This window comes from Budorcas taxicolor, chromosome 10, assembly GCF_023091745.1.
Source record: "Budorcas taxicolor isolate Tak-1 chromosome 10, Takin1.1, whole genome shotgun sequence".
Taxonomy (NCBI): domain Eukaryota; kingdom Metazoa; phylum Chordata; class Mammalia; order Artiodactyla; family Bovidae; genus Budorcas; species Budorcas taxicolor.
In genome coordinates this window covers 19,323,755-19,349,646 of record NC_068919.1, presented here as the reverse complement: position 1 = coordinate 19,349,646, position 25,892 = coordinate 19,323,755, and the positions used below count along the sequence as shown (strand labels likewise).

Sequence of the window (25,892 nt, the reverse complement as noted above, 5' to 3'; positions counted from 1 at the left end):
CAACTTTTTCTTCTGGGAGTTTTCATTATTTGCTTTATGACTATCATACACATTTTGGATGCAACATACACAAAGGACATTTCATCAGCTTTAATGCTGTCCCCTTCAGTTATATGGACATGATATTAGGAGAGTTTCCTCAAATTTGCACAATCATTCCCTACTCAGTTAGCTTCTCCCCTGTTTTTAAGTCAAGCAGTAGTTGGGTTCTTATCAGTCACAGTTCTATATTTGATGGGTTTTGTTGATCTCACTCAAAGATTCTGTCAGAAGCTCTGACCAGTCATCTTCAACAGGCAGAGTCACTGGACCAAATCCCAGCCTTGACTTTTCTGTAGGAACTGCAGTGATGTCTTGATCCAGAGGAGGAGATCTGGAAGTTATGTAATTGAGGAAAGAGACAATCCCTAGGGGAAAAGAAGAATTCGAGGTTAGTTTCAAGAGACAGATGGTCTTTGGGCTTTGAAAATTCTAACTCATTCTTTCAATACTCAGCTCACAAGGTCTCTTTTCAGTGAAGTCAATCCCCTGCCCACCCCCGCCCCCCGCCAGCAGGGTTCCTTTACCCTCCTGCACTCCCATTTCATTACTGTACTTCTTCCGTGGTTAGGGCGAAGCCTGAACCTCCTGGATGCAAATCATGGTTCCTACTTCCTCTATGGTCTTGAGCAAGTTTCTCAACCCATCTGTGCCTCAGTTAGTAGAAAAGTGAAAGTGAAGCCGCTCAGTCATGTCTGACTCTGCGACCCCATGGACTGTAGCCTCGCAGGCTCCTCCATTCATGGGATTTTCCAGGCAAGAATACTGGTGTAGGTTGCCATTTCCTTCTCCAGGAGATCTTCCCAACCCACAGATTGAACCCAGGTCTCTGGCTTTGTAGGCAGACGCTTTACCGTCTGAGCCACCAGGGAAGCCAGTTAGTAGAACAGGTTACTAATTCTAGATTTTTTTCAGATTCCAAAACGCATGTTTTCTTTACCATACCACACTGCCTCTTGAGGTATGAATGTTTTTAATAGGAATGGTTAGTGCTTCTATTTCTCCTAGATTCCTCCTCCCTTTCAAGAACTGATTTCCCCTTCCATCCTCCTAGCTTAAGGCAGAAAGGGGACTGACTCACCCGCAAACAAGTATATGAAGTCACTCCCCCAATTAACCTGATAGGGCCATAGGAGAGCTGACTCCACTGTTTCCGAAGTATACAAGTCGACCTGTTCCAGAAACAGGATGAGGCAGAGCAGCAAGCAGGAGGCTAGGACCAGAAGAAAACATGTCACACCCCTCAGTGTCTTTAATTTGCCTTGACTGCTACCCTCAATTCTTCTACTTCCAGACACCACATTATTTGTCACTGTTGTGTCCAACTTTTTTGCAACCCCATGGACTGTAGCCTGCCAGGTTCTTCTGTCCATGGGATTTCCCAGGCAAGAATAACTGGAGTGGGCTGCCATTTCCTCCTCCAGGGGATCTTCGCCACCCAGGGGTCGAACCCACGTCTTCTGCGTTGCAGGCAGATTCTTTACCACTAAGCCACTGGAGAAGCGCATGCCATATTACACAGAAAGGATCAAAGAGATAAAAATCTAATCAAGATGACTGACCAAGGTGAGGCCTCTTCCCTGGGTTAAGTTAACGAATGTGTTTCATACAGTAAGACAGGGCAGGTAGCTGGCAACTTGATGGAATGAAGAAGAGAAAGGGAACAAGAAAAAGAGGATAAAAACCCACACAGAAGTTTGTTCCCTCAGCAGTTTTACCACAGTACTACCCTGCCATCTAGGTCTGTACCTGAGATGAAGCTGAGCATGGATACCTTCAGATCCAAGTTACCAGTCACCCTTCCTCTTCTAGGGAGGCAAGAACTGAAGAGCCAGCCAAGGACAACAAGTATGGTGAAGACAGACATGAGGAAGAAGGCCCTGGAATATTGGAGGTAATCTGCCAAAGAGAAGGAGAGGCTTGGTTAGTCCAGCTGGGAACCTCTCCTTAAGAAAACCAGACAGAGTCTTAAGAGAAGGGAGAGAAGACTAAAGAGGATGAAACTGAGCTTGCTATGTGGCGTCCCGGGCACAAGGTAAGAATCTTTCCCAGCTCTTCATTGACGTTCGGAATTTTTTACTATGAAGGCAAAACCTTCACTGTAAAACTAAAGATAATATACAAATAGTTCTGGGTACGTTAGCACAGTAACTTAGATGTAGACCAGCTTAGAAGAGGTGTGACCAATATTACAACACGTTTGAACTTTTTCTTGTTCCTAATTCTAATTCTAAAAGTAATACATACTCAATAGAGCATTGGAGGGGCTACAAAAGTGCCAAGAAGCAGGAAGTATATCAGCCACATTCCCACTACCCACAGACAACCATTGTTAGCATCTTATTTGGTTTCTTTCGGGTATTTTTCTATCCCCTGTACATAGTCAACATGATACTGAATTTAGTGATTTTTTTAAAGAGATGATGCAGTAAGGTTTTCTCAGATCATCTGCTGTAAACATCACACTTAATGGCTACAAGATAGTCTATCATATCAACATACTTTGCTTAATGATTTTACCATTGTTGGAGTTTGTTTCTATTTATTTTTCTCTTTTAAATGTATCTGGCGTGAACAATCAGCCTGTGACTATAAAATGAAGTCACATTTACCTTAACTCCCATATCGTAATGATTTCAAGCCCCCAGTTTACTGGATTGCAGGAATTTAACACCCCACAGATACCTCCTTTTTTTTCTGAGTCTCTCAAGGCCCCACCTCACGTGTGTTTGAGGACAGGTCTGCTAAGGTTCTTTTGCTCCAGTGCCCTGACCCTGGTGCCATAACACGCCTCTTGCTCATCTCTTGGCTCCAGGGTTCTGCTCTCCTTGTTTCTGCCCCTTCAGACTGGGTGTTGGTAAGAAAGAAGAGGGAACATGCCAACCCTTCCTGACTTTTTTTTAATGTTTATTTGCATATTTATTTTATTTTTTGGCTGTGGTGGGTGTTCATGGTTGCACTCAGGCTTTCTCTACTTGTGGCGAGTCGAGTGGGGGCTCTTTGTTGGGGCGGGCAGGCTTCTCATTGAGGTGGCTTCTCTTGTTGCAGAGCACAGACTCTAAGTGAGTGGGCTTTAGAGACTGCAGCACATGGGCTCAGCAGGCTTTGTTGCTCCTCAGCATGGGATTGTCCTGAACCAGGGATGGATTGAACCTGTGTCCCTTGCATTGCAAGGCTGATTCTTAACCACTGGACCCCCAAGGAAGCCCCGCCAACGCTTACTTTTTGCTACTATATCCCTAACATGAAATAGATCCTTCGCTTGACTTCCCCAGCAATATAGAACAATTCTTCTGTATTTTATCTTCCCCAGTTTTACAGGAGAATTAAGAAATGGAGTAACTTACAAGTAGATGTATTTTTACTGAGGTACCACAGATCTACCAATATCTTCAATTTCTTCATAGGGTGCTTCCTCATCTAGCTTATTTTCTGTCTCAATGTAACAAGGGCCAGCTCATCCCTACCAGGAAAACTTCTCTAAGCACTTTTATGCCTAAAAAGCCAAGTCCAGCTTTCAAGTAACTTTAGAGAGAAGACTACCAAGCTTATCCTTGTCCACAAACTGCCTCTTAAGTTTTATTTTGTTGTCTAGAACATACCACTGGCTAACAAAAATCAATAACAGTAATTTCCATTAAGAGAAACCACCCTCCTACCCACTCCAATATTTCTGAGCTTCCGTTGCAGCTCAGCTGGTAAAGAATCCACCTGCAATGTGGGAGACCTGGGTTCGATCCCTGGGTTGGGAAGATCCCCTGGAGAAGGGAAAGGCTACCACTGCATTATTCTGGCCTGGAAAATTCCAAAGGGGTCGTAAAGAGTCAGACAAGACTGAGCAAATTTCACTTTCACTTTCTTTTTCACCCTCTTACCCACAGAGGTCAGGTGCTATATGGCCTCAACAAGTTAGCCACATTAAAACACGAAAACCCAAGGGCAGCACATTTTCTGAAAACTAGGTCATTCAGAATTAGCCAGTTAGGGGTTTCCCTGGTGGCTCAGTGGTAAAGAATCCGCCTACCAATGCAAGGGACGTGGGTTCAATCCTTGATCCGGCAAGATCCCACATGCCTGGAGGCAGCTAAGCCACTGCTCCACATCTATTGAGCCAATGCTCTAGAGCCCTAGAGCTGTAACTACTGAGCCCCTGTGTCACAACTAGTGAAACCCAAGAGCCCTAGAGACTGCGCTCTGCAGTAAGAAGCCACCGCAAAGAGAAGTCCGTGCACCTCAACTAGAGTGTAGCCTCCACTCACCACAACTAGAGAAAAGCCCACGCAGTGAAGACCCACACAGCCAAAAATAAACAAATAAAATGATATACAGAGCTAGCCAGCTAGAGCCATCAGCTAGACTGAGCTGCATGAAGCCCAGTGTGAGAAGCATCTTTTGCAGTATTGAGGCTGTAGTCTTCCATGGGCCCTCACAGCCCTTGTATCAAGCCCTGGACCCTTGCCTACAACTCCTTTGACTATCATTAGTAGGACCAAGGAAAGGTACCAGTTTAATTCCTGTGCTTGGCTATCTGGATTTGGGACTGATTGATGCTACTTTCCTCTTTTGCCTACTTGAACCAAGAAGACATAAAGCTAGCCTGGGATATCCCCCTTTCCAGGCACTTATATACTAATAAACAGGAAAAACTGAGCTGTAGAGATAAAATAAAGCATAACCAAAGTGAAGTGACAAAGGAGTTCAGGAGAGACTGAATGACTAGTTGGCTTGATTTTCTTTGCCTGAGATCACAGTCTCCTCTGGAATTCCCTGAGGTCCAGAAAACTTCCTGCCTTTGGGAGTTATGAGATTCTTCTGAATCTCTATAAAGAAGTTCACTCTTTAGCTTATGCTGATTCACATGAGTTCCGATATTTAAAACACAAAAGAGGACTAAGATATCCAGTCCAACTCCTGTCTAAGATGTTACAGTCTAGTCTTTCTTCTACCACGAGGGGAAGACTAACTTTCACATTCTTCTTAACCATCCTTTTAGTCTGAGTTTCTCTTCGCCTGAAAACTCCATAAACAAGATCACTCACAATTCCATGAGAACAACTAAAGGTTTGCAGCATAGTATAGTCTAAACCCTTAGAGGAACCATGTCTACCGTGATAATGATATGCAACAAATTATCTAACCAAACTAAGCACTCAGCTTCAGAGTCTCAAACAGCTATATTTGGCTAACTTCATAGTTTTTTCTAAAATTCATGTAACAAAACAAAGATCTGAAAGCTGAATTCAAGCCTCTACATCCTGTAAGAAGAAATCATATTTTAGCTTCTAAACAACAATTTTTAAAAATGAAATTATTTATTTTGAGCTGCACCAGGTCTTCGTTGTGGCAAACAGGGGCTATTCTTCACTGTGGCATGCGGGCTTCTCAACGTGGTGGCTTCTCTTATTGCAGAGCTTTGGCCCTAGGGTGTGCGGGCTTCAGTAGTCGCGGCTTGCAGGCTCCAGAGCACAGTCTCAGTAGTTGTGGCACAGAGGCTTAGTTGTTCCATGGCACGTGGGATCTTCCAGGACCAGAGATCGAACCCATGTCTCCTGCATTGGCTGGTTATTCTTCACCAATAAGCCACCAAGGAAGCCCTAACCAACAGTTTATATGGCAGCTTACCTAGTAATGTTTCAAACATTTTAGAACCTGTTACAAAAGTCCCTACTTGTACATGTCAGTAAGAAATCTTGGTCCAGAGAGGAGCACCCTGGATAGAGGGAACACCCATGTGGGTCACCTGTACCCAAACATTTCTAAGCTTTCTTTAAGGACATGCATTGATGTGGACTTAGGTTGCGGGAATAGCAAAACAAGCCTCCCAGTTAGGGAAGACAATGAAGCTAACATCCTGGAAGAGACATCTCTTTCAATTTGGCAGAGAAGTCCAAATCATTTGGAAAACTTGATAATATCCTTGCTGCTATTCTTAGTGTCAGCCCAATCAGTGATTCTGTACTTCAGCGCACCACCAGGTAGCATGTGAAAGCTGCCAGGACAGGAGGGGGCACTGGCCAACTAGAAAGAAGTAGCGTTTCTCAGTGAATTGAGAAACCATTTGGCAGTTTGTAAGTGATGGGCAAGATCCCCTTCCATTATTAGGAAAACTGCCCAAGAGTCTCTGGAAAGTGAGAGGTGTAGGGCTGGAAGCCACCCCACTCTTGTGAACAAATGGGCTTGGTTCACGTGAGATGCTCATCTCTTGTAAGGCTGTTGACACCCCAAAAGGAAGCAGTGGGGAACTGAAGACAACATGAGATGAAAGAGCATGCTGGTCTTGCCTTCTGAGAGAGCCCACACTCTGTCTGTGAAGTGCGTTTCTCTCTAAATAAATCCACTTCTTACCTATCAACTTTGTCTTTCCCTGAATTCTGTTAGCAAGAACCTGAGCTTCAGGCTTCCCTGGTGGTCTAGTGATTAAGAACCGCCTTGCAATGCAGGGGAAACCGGTTTGATTCCTGGTCTGGGAAGATCCCACATGCTGAGGGGCAACTAGGCGCCTAGGCCACCACTACTGAGCCTTCACTCTGGAGCCTACAGACAGCAGCTACTGAAACCCTCAGTGCCCTAGGCCCTGTGCTCCACAACAAAGACGGCCACCACGATGAGAAGCCCATGTGAAGAGTAGCCTCTGCTCTTCGCAACTGTAGAAAGTCCACGCACAGCCACAAATACCCAGTGCAGCCAAAAAACAAACAAACAAAAAAAGAACCTGAGCTTCGTTAAGTCCTGAAACTGGGAACTAAGGCCCCCACCCACATAAAGGATGGTGACTTCAGCCTGAGCACAAGGTTCCTAAAATACCACCCTGTTACCTCACCACCAACCAATCAGAAAAAAAGTCTGCACACAGTGGAAGATAATGAAGACTCTGACCTCCTTCCCAAATGATTCTCCCTTTAGAAACATTCATAGATATGCACAGTCGTGTCTGACTCTTTGCGACCCCATAAACTATAGCCCATCAGGCCCCTCTGTCGATGGGATTCTCCAGGCAAGAATACTGGAGTGGGTAGCCATCCCCTTCTCCAGGGGATCTTCCCGATCCAGGGATCGAACCCATGTCTCCTGCCTTGCAGGTGGATTCTTTACCATCTGAGAAGCTTTCATGATGGAGCAGAATCTTCAGAGCTGGTGTCTGGACACAAGCCCACCTTCTCCCCGAGTTGCTGGGTTCTTCAATAAAGCAAACATTTCTTTTCCAACATCAAAAGAGGAACAGTAAAGAGCAGAGTAGAGAAGTCATCTGGTAATGAGATGTTCCCAGAGGGCTCCCCTCACTTCACTCTAGTGCCTTCAGCAAAAATCAAAGCCAGGACAGGGTAGCAGTACTCCGAAGAAATCTAGCACCTTTTAACTCTGAAGGAGCCAGATTGAGTAAATGGAGATGGAAAGTAGACATTGGCTTTGAGGATGAGGAAGGTGCTGCTGGAGACAAGCAGAGCAATCAGTCCACTTATTTAGCCAAATTTAAACCTCCAAGCTGCTGCCATTGTGCCTCCATTCCAGGAGCGTAAGATCAAAACTCCCCCAGGCTCAGAGGAAGTGCCCAAAGGATGTGGTTTTGGAATACCAGAGATTCTGGATGGATACCTAGCACTCTGGAGAGGAAGTTCTGAAAACCTTCTTTGTATTTAGATTCACTTGTACCTACTGGATACACTAGAATCAAACATCCCTACACAGCTTGTGGGTGTTTATTGTGTGACGGTTCCCAGGGTCCTGGCTCTGGACTAAAGACCCAGGCTTTCTTTACCTTCTGCAAAACAGTTCAGGTCCCTCTCACTGGCAACACACATTCCTTTACATTACGGTCTGATTTCACTTATGTAAGAAATTAGCAGAAAGGTCTGTTGCATGCTGAGACCTAGTAGTGGAAATGAAGGATTGCACCCTTTACCCCCACTCTTTCTTCATCCCATCACCAACACAGCACAGAGGCTATCAGTTATCTAGAAGCAGGGGAAGAAAGAGGTAGAGGAACAGCGGCCTGAAGTAAGTCTAGGACGAAGGAACGTGAACCCATCTGAGCCCATCTGAGCCCATCTGAGATAGCCCCAGTGAAAGTCTCAGAAATGACTGGGGACACCATGGCAGAGGTGGCTAAATTTTTGCAATCCAGTCGGTAAAAGTTTGTAGTTCTTGAACTTGGGCAATAATAGCTGATAGGGTCCACATGGGGTCTCACTGATAAGATGGTTCATTATGTCGATCTCGCAAACAAAGAATAATTCACAGTGATCCTTGAGATTGACCAAATTCCCCAAATGGCATCCTGTTATCTCACTGGCGCCTATCTTCTCAAAGCTGCGAGACCACCAGATTCCAGACCTCCAGCTACGTGACCATCCCTTCAGAGAATTTTTCATTGGTGGGGTATAAGAAGGCTGCCGTCAGAAAGGGAGGCTGCTGGTTCTCTTTGAGGGCCAGTCACCCTCTCTTTTCCCTCTAATAAATTTCCCTTTTCTTGCCTGACTGCCTGGCTCGGACTCTTTTTCTCTGCACTCACCTTACTTTCTGGTGCCGAAACCCGGGAGGGAAGACCCACCGCAAGTGGGTGGGCTCCTCTCACAAGCCCACCTCCGGTGGGCCCCTCCCTTGGACCTGGCCAAGAAACTGCACGAGCTCGGGGACGGGACTTTCTACTTGCCTTGCTGGACTGACATCCACACGCTGGCCTACACTTCATCCATCAGTTACAAGGGTGAGTGAAATCCCAACTGGACTGACATCCACACACTGGCCCACATTTCATCCATCGGTTACAAGGGTGAGTGAAATCCCATTCTCTTGGATCCTCTCTGTCTCTCTGTCTCTCTGTCTCTCTCTCTCTCTCTCTCTCTCTCTCTCTCTCTCTCTCTCTCTCTCTCTCTCTCTCTCTCTCTCTCTCTCTCTTCATTTCCAAGTCCTAGCACTAGGTGGGAGGATCCCCACTGCCCTCCGGCCCTTGGCCTTGTGCCCCATCTGACTTTGAAATAGGGGACGCCCATTTCAAAGCAGACTATTATTACTCTCTGAGAAAATCCTGAGAACAGGGACGCCTTTTCTCTCGGATCTTTCTCGTCACTTTCTCTCGCCCTTGTCTAACCTCCCTATCGGAGAAGGTAATGGCAACCCACTCCAGTACTCTTGCCTGGAAAATCCCATGGATGGAGGAGCCTGGTAGGCTGCAGTCCAAGGGGTCACTGAGTTAGACACGACTGAGCGACTTCACTTTCACTTTCATACATTGGAGAAGGAAATGACAACCTACTCCAGTGTTCTTGCCTGGAGAATCCCAAGGACGGGGGAGCCTGGTGGGCTGCCGTCTATGGGGTCGCCCAGAGTCGGATACGACTGAAGCGACTTAGCAGCAGTAGCAGCTAACCTCCCTATTCGACCGCAAATGGAAATTCTCAGTCCCCGCCCTCAAAATTTATTCCTCTAGGATGTCTTCTCCGAAACCTAAAAGGTTTGGGCTTCCAAGGGGAGATCAGACCAAAAAGACTTATTTACTATTCTAACACTGTCTGGCTGCAATACAGACTTGATAACACGTCCCGGTGGCCAGAAAACGGAACTCTCGAGTATAATCCTCTACAGGACTTTGATAACTTCTGCCGCCATAATGGTAAGTGGTTAGAAATCCCTTACGTTCAGGCTTTCTTTGCTCTTCGCTCTGGACCCCATCTGTGAATTCTGTTCTACTTCTCAAGTACTCTTAGCCCACTCTGGGCCACATCCTCCCAATACAGTGTTTCCTGTTCCCTGTTCAGACTTCTTCCTTCCACCCTCCTGACCACAGCCCACGCCTAGCGCTCCTGATTCCCTTGCAGCTGCCCCAGACCCAGTGCCACAACCTCTATCTTAGGAACCCTCCTACCTTCCTCCTTCTCAAGCGCAGGCCTCCAGCTCCCAACCCCCCTCCCCAGCCTGTGCCTGAGATACACGGAGACCTCAGCCCCACCCTCTACCCTGAGGGTCCCATGGCTTTACCAGGACCTTCCTCGATGCCCTCTGTGTACCCGGTCCTGAACAACTTTAAAACAGGAAACTTCACCGCAGGACCCCACTCCTTCCCTTGCTCCACTCCTCCCTTTACAGCAAGGAGCTGGAGCAGAAGGCATTGTTGGGGTTCATGTCCCATTCTCCCTCACTGATCTAGCTCAGATTGAAGAGAGTCTTGGCTCCTTCTCCTCAGATCCTGATAATTATCTAAAGGTATTCAAGTATCTTACCCAGTCTTATGACTTAGTCTGGCATGATATTTACATCATCCTTTCACCCACTCTTCTCCCAGAAGAGAAGGAAGGAATATGGCAAGCCTCTCAGGTGCATGCTGATGAGATACACAGAACAGAGGACGCTGAGCCCATAGGGGCTTCCCCGCCCCGGAGATGATCCCAGCTGGGATTATCAGGCAGGGAGATCTGGAGCAGCCAGATCTTATGATTGCTTGCCTCATTGTGGGCCTTCAAAAGGCAGGGCATAAAGTCGTCAACTTTGATTAAGCTCCAGGAAGTAACTCAAAGACTAGACGAAAACCCCGGCACAATTTCTAGCCAAGTTAACGGAAGTGCTACAAAAATACACAAAATTAGACCCATTTTATGTCCCAGTTGTCCCCAGATATCCAAAAGAAACCAAAAAAAGGCAGAAGAAGGCCCTCAACTCCCTCAACGAGACCTTTTAAATTTAGCCTTTAAGATTTTCAATAACTGGGAAGAAAAGGCAAAGCTAGAGAAGGCCCAATGAGATCAGGCCAAAGACCACCTTTTAGCCACTGTCCTGCATGGTTTCCAAGCCTCCACCAACCAGCAAAGAAAGGAAACCACCTGGGCCCTGTTTCAAATGCGGTAAAGAAAGACACCGGGCTCATTCATGCCTATAGCCAAGGCTTCCTCCAGGTCCATGTCCCAGCTGTGGCATAAAGGGACATTGGAAGGTTGACTGCCCAAATCCCTCTCCAGGAATCCGAACATCCCCTCCTGGTCCCAAGCAGGAGTCCTTCAACCCAGCTCTGCCCAGCCTCCTCGGACTCACTGCTGAAGACTGAAGGTGCCCAGGGCCCCAGACCCCAACTCTCGTCACCTCTATGGAGCCCAGTGTAACTCTTACAGTGGCAGGATCGCTTACAAGCCCTCACCAACCAAATTATCCACAAGCTACTTCTAACTCACTCAGATTATCAAAAACTTTGACCTTACACAAATCCCCTTGACCTACATTCCAGCCTTTTCTTATCTCACCCCCATGATGCCCCTGTCCTACAGGAAGCAGTTACAGAAGATTGACCTTCGGCCTTTATCCTAAATCAAAAAGGCTGGAATGATAGGGTCCACATGGGGTCTCACTGATAAGATGGCTCATAATGTCGACCTCGCAAACAAAGAATAATTCACAGTGATCCTTGAGATTGACCAAATTCCCCAAATGGCATCCTGTTGCCTCACTGGCGCCTATCTTCTCAAAGCTGCAAGACCACCAGATTCCAGACCTCCAGCTATGTGACCATCTCTTCAGAGAATTTTTCATTGGTGGGGTATAAGAAGGCTGCCGTCAGAAAGGGAGGCTGCTGGTTCTCTTTGAGGGCCAGTCACCCTCTCTTTTCCCTCTAATAAATTTCCCTTTTCTTGCCTGACTGCCTGGCTCGCTCTCTTTTTCTCAGCACTTGCCTTACAATAGCATGTTATTATTACAGGCTGATGAATCCTAGACATACTGATAACATTTGGGGCATTCCTAACGAAATCTGTATTGCAGATTAATTACTGACCCTAGAATTAGGACTAGTTAACACTGAAATGGGCTTCCCTGGTAGCTCAGCTGATAAAGAATGCACCTGCAATGCGGGAGAACTGGGTTTGACCCCTGGGTTGGGAAGATCCCCTGGAGGAGGGCATGGTATCCCACTCCAGCATTCTTGCCTGGAGAATCCCCACGGACAAAGGAGCCTGGTGGGCTACAATCCATGGGGTCGCAAAGAGTGGGACACAACTGAGCGACTAAGCATAGCACAACATTGGAAATAGGGTGGATATTTACAACTGTGTACTTAACTCAGTTGACATTCTCTAAACAATAGTTGGCCTCATAGGTGAATTCAAGGCTCCAAGAAATAAATTACTGCTTAAGTGACAACATTTCAAGATTCTGATTCATTAAAGATTTAAATAGGAGGTTCCCAGGTGGCTCAGTGGTAAGGAATCTGCCTGCTAATGTAGGGGACACGGATTTGATCCCTGGTCTGGAAACATCCCCCATGCCTGGAGCAACCAAGCCCAGGCATCACTAGTACTGAACCTGAGCTCTACAGTGGGGGAGCTGCAACTACTGAGCCCATGTGCAGCACCTACTGAAGCCCACATGCCCTGGGGCCCACTCTCTGCGATGAGACGCCGCTGCAGTGAGAAGCCCACTCACCGCAACTAGACAGAAGTCCACATGGTAACAAAGACCCAGAACAGCCAAAAATAAACAAAATTATTAAAAAAATGTTAAGTAATAATCTCAAAGCCTGAGGTTTAGCCTGGGTACCCAGTAACATAAATACAATTGCAGCTTAATGTTTGTGCCTCTATCTATTTTTATTTGTATTTTATGCACCGCGAGACATGTAGGATCTTTAGTTCCCGTGACCAAGGACTGAACCAGTGCCCCCTGCAGTGGAAGCAGAGTCTTAACCAATGGACCACCAGGGAAGTCACTAGGCCTCTATCTCTTACTCCATTTCTCTAGAAATGAAGTTAGTGAGTGTAAATCTCTGAATGCACTTATCATATTGCTTTGGTTGTTCCTCATGGTGTGAGAGTGTGCAGCACTGTGCACAGATATTACCATTTACACATCTCTGTTAATATCATGGCTAAACATCCTATCTCACTGTTCATTTGATTGCTGCTCTTTAATGACGGATTGAGGTTAAAGTAATTTTTTCTATGTTTGTTAGACATCTGCAGCGTCTGTTTTGTAAATTGTTTACAAAAGGTTTATTTATGGAGGTATTTTATTATAATAAAAACTTGTAAATCATCTAATATATATTAAGGCCATTAACCTTCTATCTTTCATATTTGTTACAATTATTTTCTCTAGTTTTCAGTTTTAGTTGAAGATGTAGTTGAATTGTCTGCCTGCCTTTCATTTTAGTTCCTTCTGGAAGATCTCATTTTAGGATCCTATCCCTTAGTTCCAGATACTAAATATGTGTGCATGGATGCTAAGTTGCTTCAGTTTTGTCTGAGTCTTTGCGACCCTATGGACTGTAGCCCACCAACATTCCTCTGTCCATGGGATTCTCCAGTCAAGAATACTGGAGTGGGTTGCTGTGCCCTCTTCCAGGGATGGAACCCTTATGTCTTATGTCTCTTGCATTGGCAGGTGGGTTCTTTACCGCTAGAACTACCTGAGAAACCCATCCTAAATATGAGCCCATGCCAGATAGGTGATACTCCACTTCAGGGTTGGATAGATGCCCCCTCCCCACAAATTTTGGACTCCTGTTCATCTTCGGAGAAATAAACACTTTACTCATGTATGCTTTCTTTCACAGTACCTGTCCTTTTGCATAAATGTATCTCTTGGTGGATGTTGGGGAAACTGTATAGTACAGTTTTAGCTTTCCTCTAAGTCTTAGTTCTGGTTGAAAGCTTCATGCATATGGTCCTAGAAATTTATTTTTAATATATTTATTTTTTGGCTGTACCAGGTCTTAGTTGTGGCATATGGGATCTTGTAGCCTGACCAGGGATTGAACCTGGGCCCCCTGCATTGGGATTCTTAGCCACTGTACCACCAGGGAAGTTCCCCTAGAAATTTATTTTTTAATATTATGTGTTTCATCTTCAGATTTACTTAAATTCACAAAAATTCCACACTTTATTCTCTAAGTATCTGGCATTTGTCATACTACATATCTGACACACAGTCAGCTTCTCTTCTTCAGTTAGCAGAACAAACTGACCTTGAAAGTTAAAACTGACCAAGGCTGAGACACTTTGCTCCATCCTCCAGCTATGATCCAGCGCTCCTATTTCTGCAAACCACATTAGGCTAACAATCTCATTGCATCACAAGAACAGCTCATAAATGACAAACAAGTTCTTCACAGAGAGGAAAAGGCTATCAGCTCATAATCTGGGAGAGGAAATGACCTGAGGTATGAAGGAGAACGGGTACACCGAGGATATCAGAGAAAAGGACGTCCATGTTCACAGTCTGGCTGAGATCCCTTCTGGACTCAGAGAGGTGAAGGTCAAAAGATCTCGGAGGAAAAGAGATGAAGAGCCAATGAGGCAGAAAATTCTGGAACTGTGGGGCCTGCAGCATTCAATTCAGTGACACTCACAGGGTGGCTTGGGTGTGTGGCTCCAGCACAGCTCATGGTTGCATGGGATCCAGAGTCCTGCGTAGAGCTCAAGGCCATCATTGATCACCAGGAACTGCACCCAGTTCAGTGGGGACATGCAGATCAGCACTAGGAGGCTAAAGCCACAGAGGCTGCCACAGAACATTCGGATGTAGGTGTGTGTCTGATCCACATGCTGCTGTCGCCTCTGGGGTGGCATCAAGGCACTCGGATGTTGGGTGGGGAGGGTAGGCTACAAGGGCGAGGGATGAGGGAGACATTGCCTACCTGAGAAGATAACCCTTACTCCCCGGGGTCCCTGCTCTTCTCTACCTCAAGCACCCCCACATGTGAGCCTAGGACATCTCTCCCTACTCCTTCCAGAAAAAACAGCTCAGGGTCATCTCTTCCCTATCTTTAGGACACTCTGTCTAGACCCACCTCTAAACAAGTCCTCTTCTTCCCATTGAACTACAACTAGCCATCTCCTCACCCTTTGGTATCTCCGGTCCCCCTTGACTTTGGGAACCTCGGGATAGTAGAAGGTGAAGACTGTTTGCTCCTCCCTCTCCATCTTGGCAGCCAGTTCACTTTCTAACTGCCACGGAACTTGTCTAGGTACATCCTCATACACACCGGGCAGAATTCAAAGGGTGCTGGAAACCCCTTGGCACAGATTCCATTTCTGCTTCATATTCTGGGTCTGGTCAGATTGAGAAGAAATCCTCAAATGTTCAGCATGTGCACATAGGTGTGATGCTCTGCACCCTCCTTCTCTGACCCCTCCCAACTCCCTTGTTAAATAAATCCACAAATATTTTGTCACCAGTTGCTACATGTCAAGTCCTGGGACATAAGATAAATGAGATGTAGTTCCCTAAAAACAAATGAAAAAGTATACTCTGATGTCTCCAGGACTCAATAGTTTGTGGTTATAATTTAAGATTATCTATCTGATCAGAATATAAATATGTTTATGTATAGAGATATCTCAGCAGTTCAGAATTCATATTCTCGCCCCAATTTTAAGTGGAAGACCTCAGGTGTGTCTCAAGAGATGCAGGAATCAGTCTGTCAGCCATAGTCCTTCATTCAGCATCCACCTTTTTCTTCCTTATTGCTCTAGTTTGCCTTTTTCAATGTCCTCTACTCACAGCCTCTGCCACGACCGATGCAGACAGGGCTCTGTGAAAATGCCAGTGTCCCTACCCAAGGGGGCTACCAGCCAATGTGCTGAAAGCTACCATTAAGATAATTCAGCAGTGTTGAGTTCCACGTGGAATTGAGGAGAACAGACTTTCTCTGGTTCCACGGCTAGCACAACATATGCCTGGAGTATCTCAAAGTCTCTTTTTCAGACAACTCTCAGCATTGGTCCTAACTCCTTTCCCCACAAGGGCTCAAAACCAACCCAAGATGCCAAATAAATGTCATCCTGTTCCACAGCATGAGCTTTGATTCCAGTAAATGCCCAGCTGGATCACCAGCTCTTGTTTTCCAAAGTTTGGGGCGAATCAGAATGTCCCAGCACACTTTTCTCCTACCATATGCTCTCCCCACCCATCCCAACTTGTGGAAACCTATTCTTTATTTCAGCTGGTGAGAGCTACTATTAATAGCTAGTTTTTGTCCATGCTTTAGCATATAGTCCTCTTTCTCCAAAAGTGTTATTTAACTCTCTGTCTCCTAAAACTTAGCCTACTGCCTGAGAAGAATAGTATTTCATGTTGAATGAGTGAGCAACACATTTTCATATTAAGTAGAGGGGCTTCCCAGCTAGCTCAGTTGGTAAAGAATCCACCTGCAATGCAGGAGACCTGGGTTCAATCCCTGGTTTGGGAAGATCCCCTGGCAAAGGGAAGGGCTACCCACTCCAGTATTCTGGCCTGGAGAATTCCAAGGACTGTATAGTCCGTGGGGTTGCAAAGAGTTGAACAAGACTGAGCAACTTTCACTTCACTTCTTTACCAGTTAGTGCCCTACCTAGGAAGCCCATCAGCCCCTCTAGTAAAGTGAAAGTCATTCAGTCACATTTGCAACCCCATGGACTATACAATCCATGGGATTCTACAGGCCAGAATACTGGAGTAGGTAAGCCTTTCCCTTATCCAGGGGATCTTCCCAACCCAGGGATCAAACCTAGGTCTCCCGCATAGCAGGTGGATTCTTCACTAGCTGAGCCACCAGGGAAGCCCAAGAAGTGGGCAGCCTATCCCTTCTCCAGGGGATCTTCCCAACCCAGGAATCAAACTGGGGTCTCCTGCATCACAGGCAGATTCTTTACCAGCTGAGCTACCCTGCCTGCAATGCAGGAGGTATAAGAGACAGAGGTTTGATCTGTGGGTTGGGAAGATCCCCTGAAGGAGGGCATGACAACTCATTCCAGTATTCTTGCCTGGAGAATCCCATGGATAGAGGAGCCTGGTGGGCTATAGTCCACAGGGTTGCAAAGAGTCAGACATGACTGAAGCAACCTAGCATGCACGCAAGAGGTTAATACAGAGAACAGAAGAGTTAATGCCATCAGAGGGAAATTAAGGAAGATTTAGATGTTTAGATGGAGGTTTAGATGGATTGGAAGAGAGTGTTTGCTATGACCAGTGCATTTTCTTGGCAAAACTCTATTAACCTTTGCCCTGCTTCATTCCGTCCTCCAAGGCCAAATTTGCCTGTTATTCCAGGTGTTTCTTGACATCCTACTTTTGCATTCCAGTCCCCTTTAATGAAAAGGACATCTTTTTTGTGTGTTAGTTCTAAAAGGTCTTATAGGTCTTCATAGAACTGTTGAACTTCAGCCTCTTCAGCATTACTGGTTGGGGCATAGACTTGGATTACTGTGATATTGAATGGTTTGCCTTGGAAATGAACAGAGATCATTCTGTCGTTTTTGAGATTGCATCCGAGTACTGCATTTTGGACTCTTTTGTTGACCTTGATGGCTACTCCATTTCTTCTAAGGGATTCTTGCCTACAGTAGTAGATATAATGGTCATCTGAGTTTCTGCTTTATTGACTATGCCAAAGCCTTTGACTCTGTGGATCACAATAAACTGGAAAATTCTGAGAGAGATGGGAATACCAGACCATCTGACCTGCCTCTTGAGAAATCTGTATGCAGGTCAGGAAGCAATAGTTAGAACTGGACCATGGAACAACAGACTGATTGATGATCACAGAACAGATGGTGATTGCAGCCATGAAATTAAAAGATGCTTACTCCTTGGAAGAAAAGTTATGACCAACCTAGAAAGCATATTCAAAAGCAGAGACATTACTTTGCCAACAAAGGTCCGTCTAGTCAAGGCTATGGTTTTTCTAGTGGTCATGTATGGATGTGAGAGTTGGACTATAAAGAAAGCTGAGTGCCAAAGAATTGATGCTTTTGAACTGTGGTGTTGGAGAAGACTCTTGAGAGTCCCTTGGACTGCAAGGAGATCCAACCAGTCCATTCTGAAGGAGATCAGCCCTGGGATTTCTTTGGAGGGAATGATGCTGAAGTTGAAATTCCAGTACTTTGGCCACCTCATGCGACGAGTTGACTCATTGGAAAAGCCTCTGATGTTGGGAGGGATTGGGGGCAGGAGGAGAAGGGGACGACAGAGGATGAGATGGCTGGATGGCATCACTGACTCGATGGACGTGAGTCTGAGTGAACTCCGGGAGTTGGTGATGGACAGGGAGGCCTGGCGTGCTGCGATTCATGGGGTCTGAAAGAGTTGGGCACGACTCAGCGACTGAACTGAACTGAAGCTGAATTTTAAAGGAATTTGACAAATAATTGAGTGGAAGGGCATGTGAAACAGAATAGTATGTCTCAAGGCAGAAAGCCACAAATATCATGACGTTCTGAAGGCACTATAAGCAGAGTGGTTCTATTGGGTGTGGGGGGTACATCACAAAGAGTCTTTTATGTCATGCTATGCAATTGTATTGTGAAGCTTTTTTCAGTGCTTTTTATTTATTTTTGTCAAGAGTATAATTGCTTTACAACATTGTGTTAGTTTTTGCTGTACAACAAAGTGAATCAGCTATATGTAAACATATATCCCCTCCCTCTTGAGTCTCCCTCCTACCTCCCACCCCATCCCTGTAGGTCATCACAGAGCACTGAGCTGAGCTCCCTCCTGAATAGCAGCCTCCCACTGTCTATTTTATCCATAGTAGTGGTTAACCCATTTGGAGGGCAGGAATAGAGACACAGATGGAGAGAATGGATTTGTGGGTGCAGAAGGAGAAGGGGAGGGTGGGATGACTTGGGAGAGTAGATTTGTGAAGTTTTAATTGCTGGAATATTCTAACCTTACTGCCACGATTATAGGAAAGACTTTTCCAGCTGCATCAAACTGGCTTGTACAGCATGTCTGTTAGATACCATGTATGACCAGAGAGCTAATATAGGCTGTGAATAGGCAGGCCTGCATTTCTATCCTGTTTGGGCATTTACTTAGTTCCAACACTTACAGGCCAAGTTCCTTGGGGAAATTTCCTTAACCTCACTGAACCTCAGTTCCTTCATCTCTAAAACTGGGATAAAAAGTCTTCCTGCCTCATAGAATTACTGTGAAGATGAAATGGGATAACATGCACAAAGCTCTTAGCATAGTGCCTTAATAACTGCACACTAAATATTATTATTGATGGATATTGATATTAATGATAAATACACTATCTATATTGAGCAATTAATAAGTGCTTGCTAAATACTATCTATTATTATTTTTGAACTGTCTTTCCAAGATTCCTCAAGCACAGTCTTGGCACAGGCCACTCTGAGACATGAAATACATATGTTAATGGAAAGAATGTGTCACCTCTTGCCCCTCCAGAAGTAGGCATGGAGAAGCACATTACCAAAGAGATGCTATTGATGTAAGGTGGGCATTTTATGAACAGTATCTGATTGGGTAAATGATGCAACTCTCTAGCTAGTAAAAGAGTAAGTCAGGCACCATTCAAGTCTCAGTACTACCAAAAGGCAAGATGTGCAGGCCAGCTGGGATCTTGCTAAAGCCTGGGATGAATATGACAAAACAAGCATTTATTCACATCTAATGACTGATGGTGAAGTTCCAATACTTTGGCCACCTGATGCAAAGAGCAGACTCATTGGAAAAGACCCTGATGCTGGGAAAAATTGAGGGCAGGAAGAGAAAGGGGAGACAGAGGATGAGATGGTTGGATGGCATCACTGACTCGGTAGACATGAGTTTGAGCAAGCTCTGGGAAATAGTGAAAGACAGGGAAGTCTGGCATGCCGCGGTCCATGGGGTCGCAGAGTCGGACACGACGTAGTGACTGAACAACAATGACTGTGTACATTGCAATTCACCTACTTTAAGAAGCAGTTTGGGGGACTTGCCTGGTGATCCAGTGGTTAAGACTCCATGCTTCCAATGCAAGGGGTGGGTGTCAAGGAACCAGATGCCATGAGGTGCAGCCAAAAAAAAAAAGAGCAGCAACAATTTGGGATCCCCACTGTGTGCTACCACCTCCACCTTCCAGACTCATGGGACCCGAGGGGAGCATGGCCGCGGCCAGTGGAGCGAGTGGATTGAGCATAGGCCCCTGCTACCTGGAGCTCCTGTGGAAACAATACGCGATGGCTATTTATGTTCCCTGTTGCTCCCTGCAGAATCCCAGAGCTCTGCTCTCGCACTGAGTGAGTTCAACGCAGAACTAGATCAGGCTGGTTAAAGACTCGGTCTTTGAGAAAACAATTGGACTGATGCGAATGCAGTTTTGAAAAACAAAACAAAACTGTGGACTATATATACTGTGATAATCCACCCCATCAGTCTGTGGCTATTGAGCTGTGGAAGGTCTGCACACCAGCAAAGCAGGCCCTGTTTCTGGGCCCCAGACTGACTTCACATAGCCCCAGTAAGGATGGAAAACCAGGCCCCCACACCGGTCACTGAGAGGGAAAAGTGGATGGGAGGCTGCTGTCAAAAGACATAATCTGATCAAAAATGGCTTCTAAAAAATCATTGATGAAGAAGAAAAAAATTGGATGACAAATTACATAATAATATGTAGAAACTGGAAAATTATGATGAAAGCACAGAGCTCTCTTCTTTATTTAACACTGCAAATACTGGGTATACAGAATCTCGGGGCAGATCACGCTGCAAATTACACTGGAAAAGCACAAGGTATTGTCATATGCTTAAGAGCAAAGTACTTTCAGCCTTCTCAAAAGCTCACCGGTAAAGAATCCCCCTGCCAATGCAGGTTTGACTCCTGGTCCAGGAAGATCCCACATGTCATGGAGCAACGAAGCCTATATGCCACAACTACTGAGATTGTGCTCTAGAGCCCAGGAGCCGCTACTACTGAGCCCTCGTGCCACAACTAGTGAAGCCTCTGTGCCCTAGAGCCCCATATTGGGGAACAAGAGGAGCCACTGCAAGGAGAAGTCCTTGCATCACACAAAAAAAGAACAATGTACTATCACAGTAGCAGAAGGATGATGTTCCTTCCCTTGGCTATTCATATGTTTGATAAATACAACGTGTGGTATTTCACAAGAGAACTTTCTACAGAAGATCCAATGATAAAAATGTGAGAGACATATGTCATTACTAGCCAAGCACATTTGCACTTAAAGCATTCTGGGTCCTTCCACAAAAGCAAAAGTGAAAACTCCCTGCCTTTTAGCAGGATGCTTTGGAGGAGTATTTAAAGAAAATTCAATAGGTGGATTTTAACATATTCTACCCATCTTGGCATCAAAGGTGGTGCCAGTGGTAAAGAATCTGCCTGCCAATGCAGGAGATATAAGAGATGTGGGTTTGATCCCTGGGTCGGGAAGGTCCCCTGGAGAAGGAAATGGGAACCCACTCCGGTATTCTGGCCTGGAGAATCCCATGGACAGAGGAAACTGGCTACAGTCCATGGGGTTGCAAAGAGTCAGACACAACTGAAGGGACTTAGCACGTACCCAGCTTGACAACAGAAAAACACATTACTTTTATTATCACTGTGAATTTAGTCATAGAGAAAAAGATATTAAAATAAATTTGTGGTACTGAAAAAACAATTTTGGTTGGAAAAAAACAAGACATGAAAAAGTGTTAAGTACAAAGGATAATTTTGATAGATTATACTGAAATTATGCACTTCTATTCACCAGAAGATACTATTGAGAGAGTGAAAAGACAATCCACAGAGTGGGGTAAAATATTGCAACTCTGATATCTAACAAAGGGCTTGTAGCAAGAATATATTAACAACTCTTTCAAGGGACTTCCCTGCTGGTCCAGTGTTTAAGAATCCACCTTGCAATGCAGGGGATGAGAGTTCAATCCCTGGTCAGGGAACTAAGATCCTACATGCCGCGGTGCAACTAAGCCACAACTAGAGAGTTCATGCACCACAACGAAAGAGCCTGTGTGCCACAACTAAGGCTTGATGCAGACAAAAAAAAAAAAAAACTCTTACAAATCAATAGGAAGGAAAGCAACCTACTAGGAAAACAGCAACTGATGTTTTGCAAGATATCAAAATGGGCAATAAACGTATAAAAAGGAGCTCAACTTCATTAGTCATCAGGAAAATCCAAATTAAAACCATAATGGAATAACACTACACTTTCATCAGAATGGCTCAAATGAAAAAGTAGCAGCGAGTATGGGTAGCAACTGGAACTCTCATATGTGTCTTTTGGTGTGTAAATTGGTATAGTCACATTGAAAAACTGCTTGGCAGTATCTTCTGGAATCAGCACATTCCCTTTTCAATCTAGTGTGTGAGTGTGCTCAGTCACACAGTTGTGTCCAACTCTTTTCATCCCCATGGACTGTAGTGTAGCCCGCTAGGCTCCTCTGTCCATGGAATTTTCCAGGCAAGAAAACTGGGCTGCATTGCCATTTCCTTCCCCAGAGGATCTTCTGGACCAGGCCTGAAACTGCATCTCCTGCATCGGCAGGCGGATTCTTTACCACTGCACCACCTGGGGAGCCATGGGCAAGGTAGGTATGGAAAGGGAAATTGTCCTCCTGTCTACCAAAAGACAGGCATCATACATGTCGTGTGTGCTCCCAGTAGTACTTTTTTTTTTAGTACTTTTCATAATAGCCCCCAACTGGAAAGTACTAGTAGTTGGGTAGAAGAATGGAAACGTATGGTAAATTCATGCAGGGAAACACTATACAGCAATATGAGTAATCTACAAGCACATGAGCAATATGAATAAATCTCATAAATGTAATGCTGAGCAAAAGAAGCCAGACTTAAAGGATACATAGGTATGATTCCACTCAAATAAAGTGTAAAACTAGCAAAAGTAATCAGTGTGGTCAGAAGTCGGAAATATTGTGGCAGAACATCCCTGGTGCTCCAGTGACTAAGACTCCATGCTCCCAATGCAGGGGGCTCCGGATTCGATCCCTGGTCAGGGAACTAGATCTTGCATGCCGCAACTAAGAGTTCAAATGCCGACGCTATTAAAAAAAAATCCTACATGCTGCAACTAAAGATCCCGCATGTCGCAAGGAAGATTAAAGATCCCACATGCCACCATTAAGACCCAGTGCAGCCAAATGAATATTAAAAAAGAAAAATCAATCTTCTATTAAAAGAATAATTTTTAAAAAAGAGATACCTTTGGGAGGAAAATGACTAGGGACCAAGAGGGGACATGCAGGGGAATTTTGGAGTGCTGGAGATGTTCTATGTCTTGATCTAGACACTGACCACCAGAGTTCTAACATGCAGAAAATACTTTAATAAAAAGTTAGATACATATTTTTAAAAATCAAGAATCTTAAAATGTATCTTTTGTCTTGGTAATTTCACCTCTAGTCAATATTTTACTGTTACAGATTATTCATATAACCTTATCTACTACGAACTGTGCTAGGTGTTTCACATACATTAACCTACTTGCTTTTGTGAACCAAAATTTTCCATTTGATTTCATACATAATTTGTTATTGCTAACATATACATATAAAAGCTTTCTTTTTCTATTTATTTTTTATCAGGTCTTGACTGAAATTATTTTCATTCTAATAGTTCCGTTGGATAATTCTCAAATTTTCTAAGTAGACATCGTTATCATCTGCAAATAATGATAATTCTGTCTCCTCCTTTACAAAATGTGTCTTATTTCATCGATTAAACAGTCTTATTAAGGATAGTGGCATCCTCATCTTACTCTTGACTTTCAAGAACAAACTCTATTGCCTTTTGTTTCATATGTACATTCATTTTCTTGTTAAAGAAGTTCCATTCTATTTCTGTTTCATCAAGATGTCTAATTTAGAATAGCCATATCAACTTCCTTCTTAACTTCTAGAATATGGTCCTCCTCTTTCAAGCTATTTAATATAAACATTGCCTTAATGCATTTTCTGTTGTTCAACTAGTTTTGCATTCCTGTAATAAAATGTTTGGACAGGAGACATTCTTCTTCTGATATGCTTCTAGGAGTATTTTGCTATGGTCCATGCCAAGGTTGGAAAAGAATTCCAGACACGAGGCAGAATCAAAGGAGAATAAAGTTTATCAGGGTGGAGGAGGGGAGAGTCACCGCTGGCACAGTGGGCCGGCTTCCTGATAGTCTGGGCGAGCCGACATTGAACATGGGTCCTTGGTCCATTTTTATAGCCCAGGTACAAGGAGTGAGATAGTATACGGGGTGGGGGGAGAGTAAAGCAAATACCTTCTCCCTATTTGGGGTAGGAGGGGAAACAGGTTATACTGCTCAGGAGAGCCTAAAGATTCTTCAATAGTTAACAACCTGGGGGAGGGAAGGACGATAAAGTTCTGCTTTTTTTCTCTTCCTGTATTCCAAGATCCTCCATGTTCATCTTGTTCTTTTGTCTTTGGGACACCACATATTTGTTTTTATAGTTGGCCTGAGAATTATTTAGAATCTTAAAAATATATCTACATGTTTAGATTTTTTCCTCCTCAATTTTTATATATTATGGTCAAAGAACCTATCCTATAAGAATTCTCCTTGAAAAGAAAACTGCAAAATAAAATGTGTTGGAAACCTCTGAGTAAGAAAAAAACACCACAAAATAAAATGAGTTGGAAAACTTTGAGTAAGAAAAAAAAAGAATTTTACTTTTTGTAATGTTTACATTTTTGCCAGTTTTTCTAAATGTCTTATGGACAGCTAATAACATATGAGATACAAAATTTTTATATATTTGTGTAGGATATAAGATTCTAAATCTATTATATTTAAATTATTAATGACATCATTCAAGATGTTCTTATTATTTTTTTCTGCACTTGATACAATATTCTCAGAGAAATGTTAATATGTCTCACTATTTTGGGCTCCAAAATCACTGCAGATGGTGACTGCAGCCATGAAATTAAAAGACGCTTACTCCTTGGAAGAAAAGTTATGACCAACCTAGAAAGCATATTCAAAAGCAGAGACATTCCTTTGCCGACTAAGGTCCGTCTAGTCAAGGCTATGGTTCTTCCAGTAGTCATGTGTGGATGTGAGAGTTGGACTGTGAAGAAGGCCAAGTGCCGAAGAATTGATGCTTTTGAACTGTGGTGTTGGAAAGGACTCTTGAGAGTCCCTTGGACTGCAAGGAGATCCAACCAGTCCATTCTGAAGGAGATCAACCCTGGGTGTTCTTTGGAAGGAATGATGCTAAAGCTGAAACTCCAGTACTTTGGCCACCTCATGCAAAGAGTTGACACTTCGGAAAAGGCTCTGATGCTGGGAGGGATTGGGGGCAGGAGGAGAAGGGGACGATAGAGGATGAGATGGCTGGATGGCATCACTGACTTGATGGACGTGAGTCTGAGTGAACTCCGGGAGTTGGTGATGGACAGGGAGGCCGGGCGTGCTGTGATTCATGGGGTCTCAAAGAGTTGGACACGACTGAGCAACTGAACTGAACTGATGATTATAATTTCTTCTTTTCCCTTATACTTCTTCTGATTTTTGCTTTAGGTATATTTGTTTCTTTGTTGTTAGGTGTCTAATGGTTTCTGATCTCTATCTTCTTTGTGAGTTGTACCTTTTATCATTAAAAATATTTATCTTTGTTTCATTCAATTTTGTGTGTGTCTTGAGTTCTTTTCACATGTTAATAAATGCCGTCCTTGCTCCCTTTTTGTCTGCATTCTTCTGGTACATCTCTGAACATTCTTTCAGACTTCATCTAAAATGTTTCTTAACAGCCTGGGTAGCTCAGCTGGTACAACATCAGAATTTTAATCTGAGGGTTGAGGGTTCAAGTCCCTGTCTAGGTGCCAAAAAATAAATAAGCAAAATAAAAGGTCTCTTAACAATAACATTTAGGCTTTTTGGGGGGGGGCTCAATTTGAGAGTCTTTGTCCTTTAATGGGAGTATTTAAAGAATCTGCCTGCAATGCAGGAGACCCTGATTTGGTTTCTGGGTCAGGAAGATCCGCTGGTGAAGGGATAGGCCACCAATTCCTGTATTCTTGGGCTTCCCTGGTGGCTCAGCTGGTAAATAATCCGCCTGCAGTGTGGGAGACCTGGGTTTGATCCCTGGGTTGGGAAGATCGCCTGGAGAAGGGAACGGTT

General features: G+C 44.4%; 1 protein-coding gene and 1 pseudogene across 1 annotated transcript; one reads left to right on the top strand and one right to left on the bottom strand.

Annotated features, from left to right (window-relative positions):
* Positions 1-225: 225 nt before the first annotated feature.
* Positions 226-14,939, bottom strand: TMEM202 (transmembrane protein 202). Its single transcript, XM_052646874.1, has 5 exons — positions 14,859-14,939; positions 14,366-14,618; positions 1,789-1,938; positions 1,121-1,252; positions 226-407 (listed from the first exon to the last, which is right to left on the bottom strand). The coding sequence occupies exons 1-5, from the start codon at positions 14,937-14,939 to the stop codon at positions 226-228; spliced, it is 798 nt and encodes a 265-aa protein (XP_052502834.1).
* A 4,950-nt stretch (positions 14,940-19,889) lies between these two features.
* Positions 19,890-21,350, top strand: LOC128054260 (NADH dehydrogenase (ubiquinone) complex I, assembly factor 6-like; annotated as a pseudogene).
* The last annotated feature ends 4,542 nt before the right edge of the window (positions 21,351-25,892 follow it).

Excerpts from the sequence above, each read along its gene's own strand:
- TMEM202 (XM_052646874.1), bottom strand. The coding sequence starts at position 14,939 with ATGGAGAGGGAGGAGCAAACAGTCTTCACCTTCTACTATCCCGAGGTT. Across the intron at positions 14,619-14,858 it reads GGGACCGGAGATACCAAAGG|CCTACCCTCCCCACCCAACA; the intron begins GTGAGGAGATGG and ends TCGCCCTTGTAG. Across the intron at positions 1,253-1,788 it reads CATGCTCAGCTTCATCTCAG|CCTCCTGCTTGCTGCTCTGC; the intron begins GTACAGACCTAG and ends TTCTGGTCCTAG.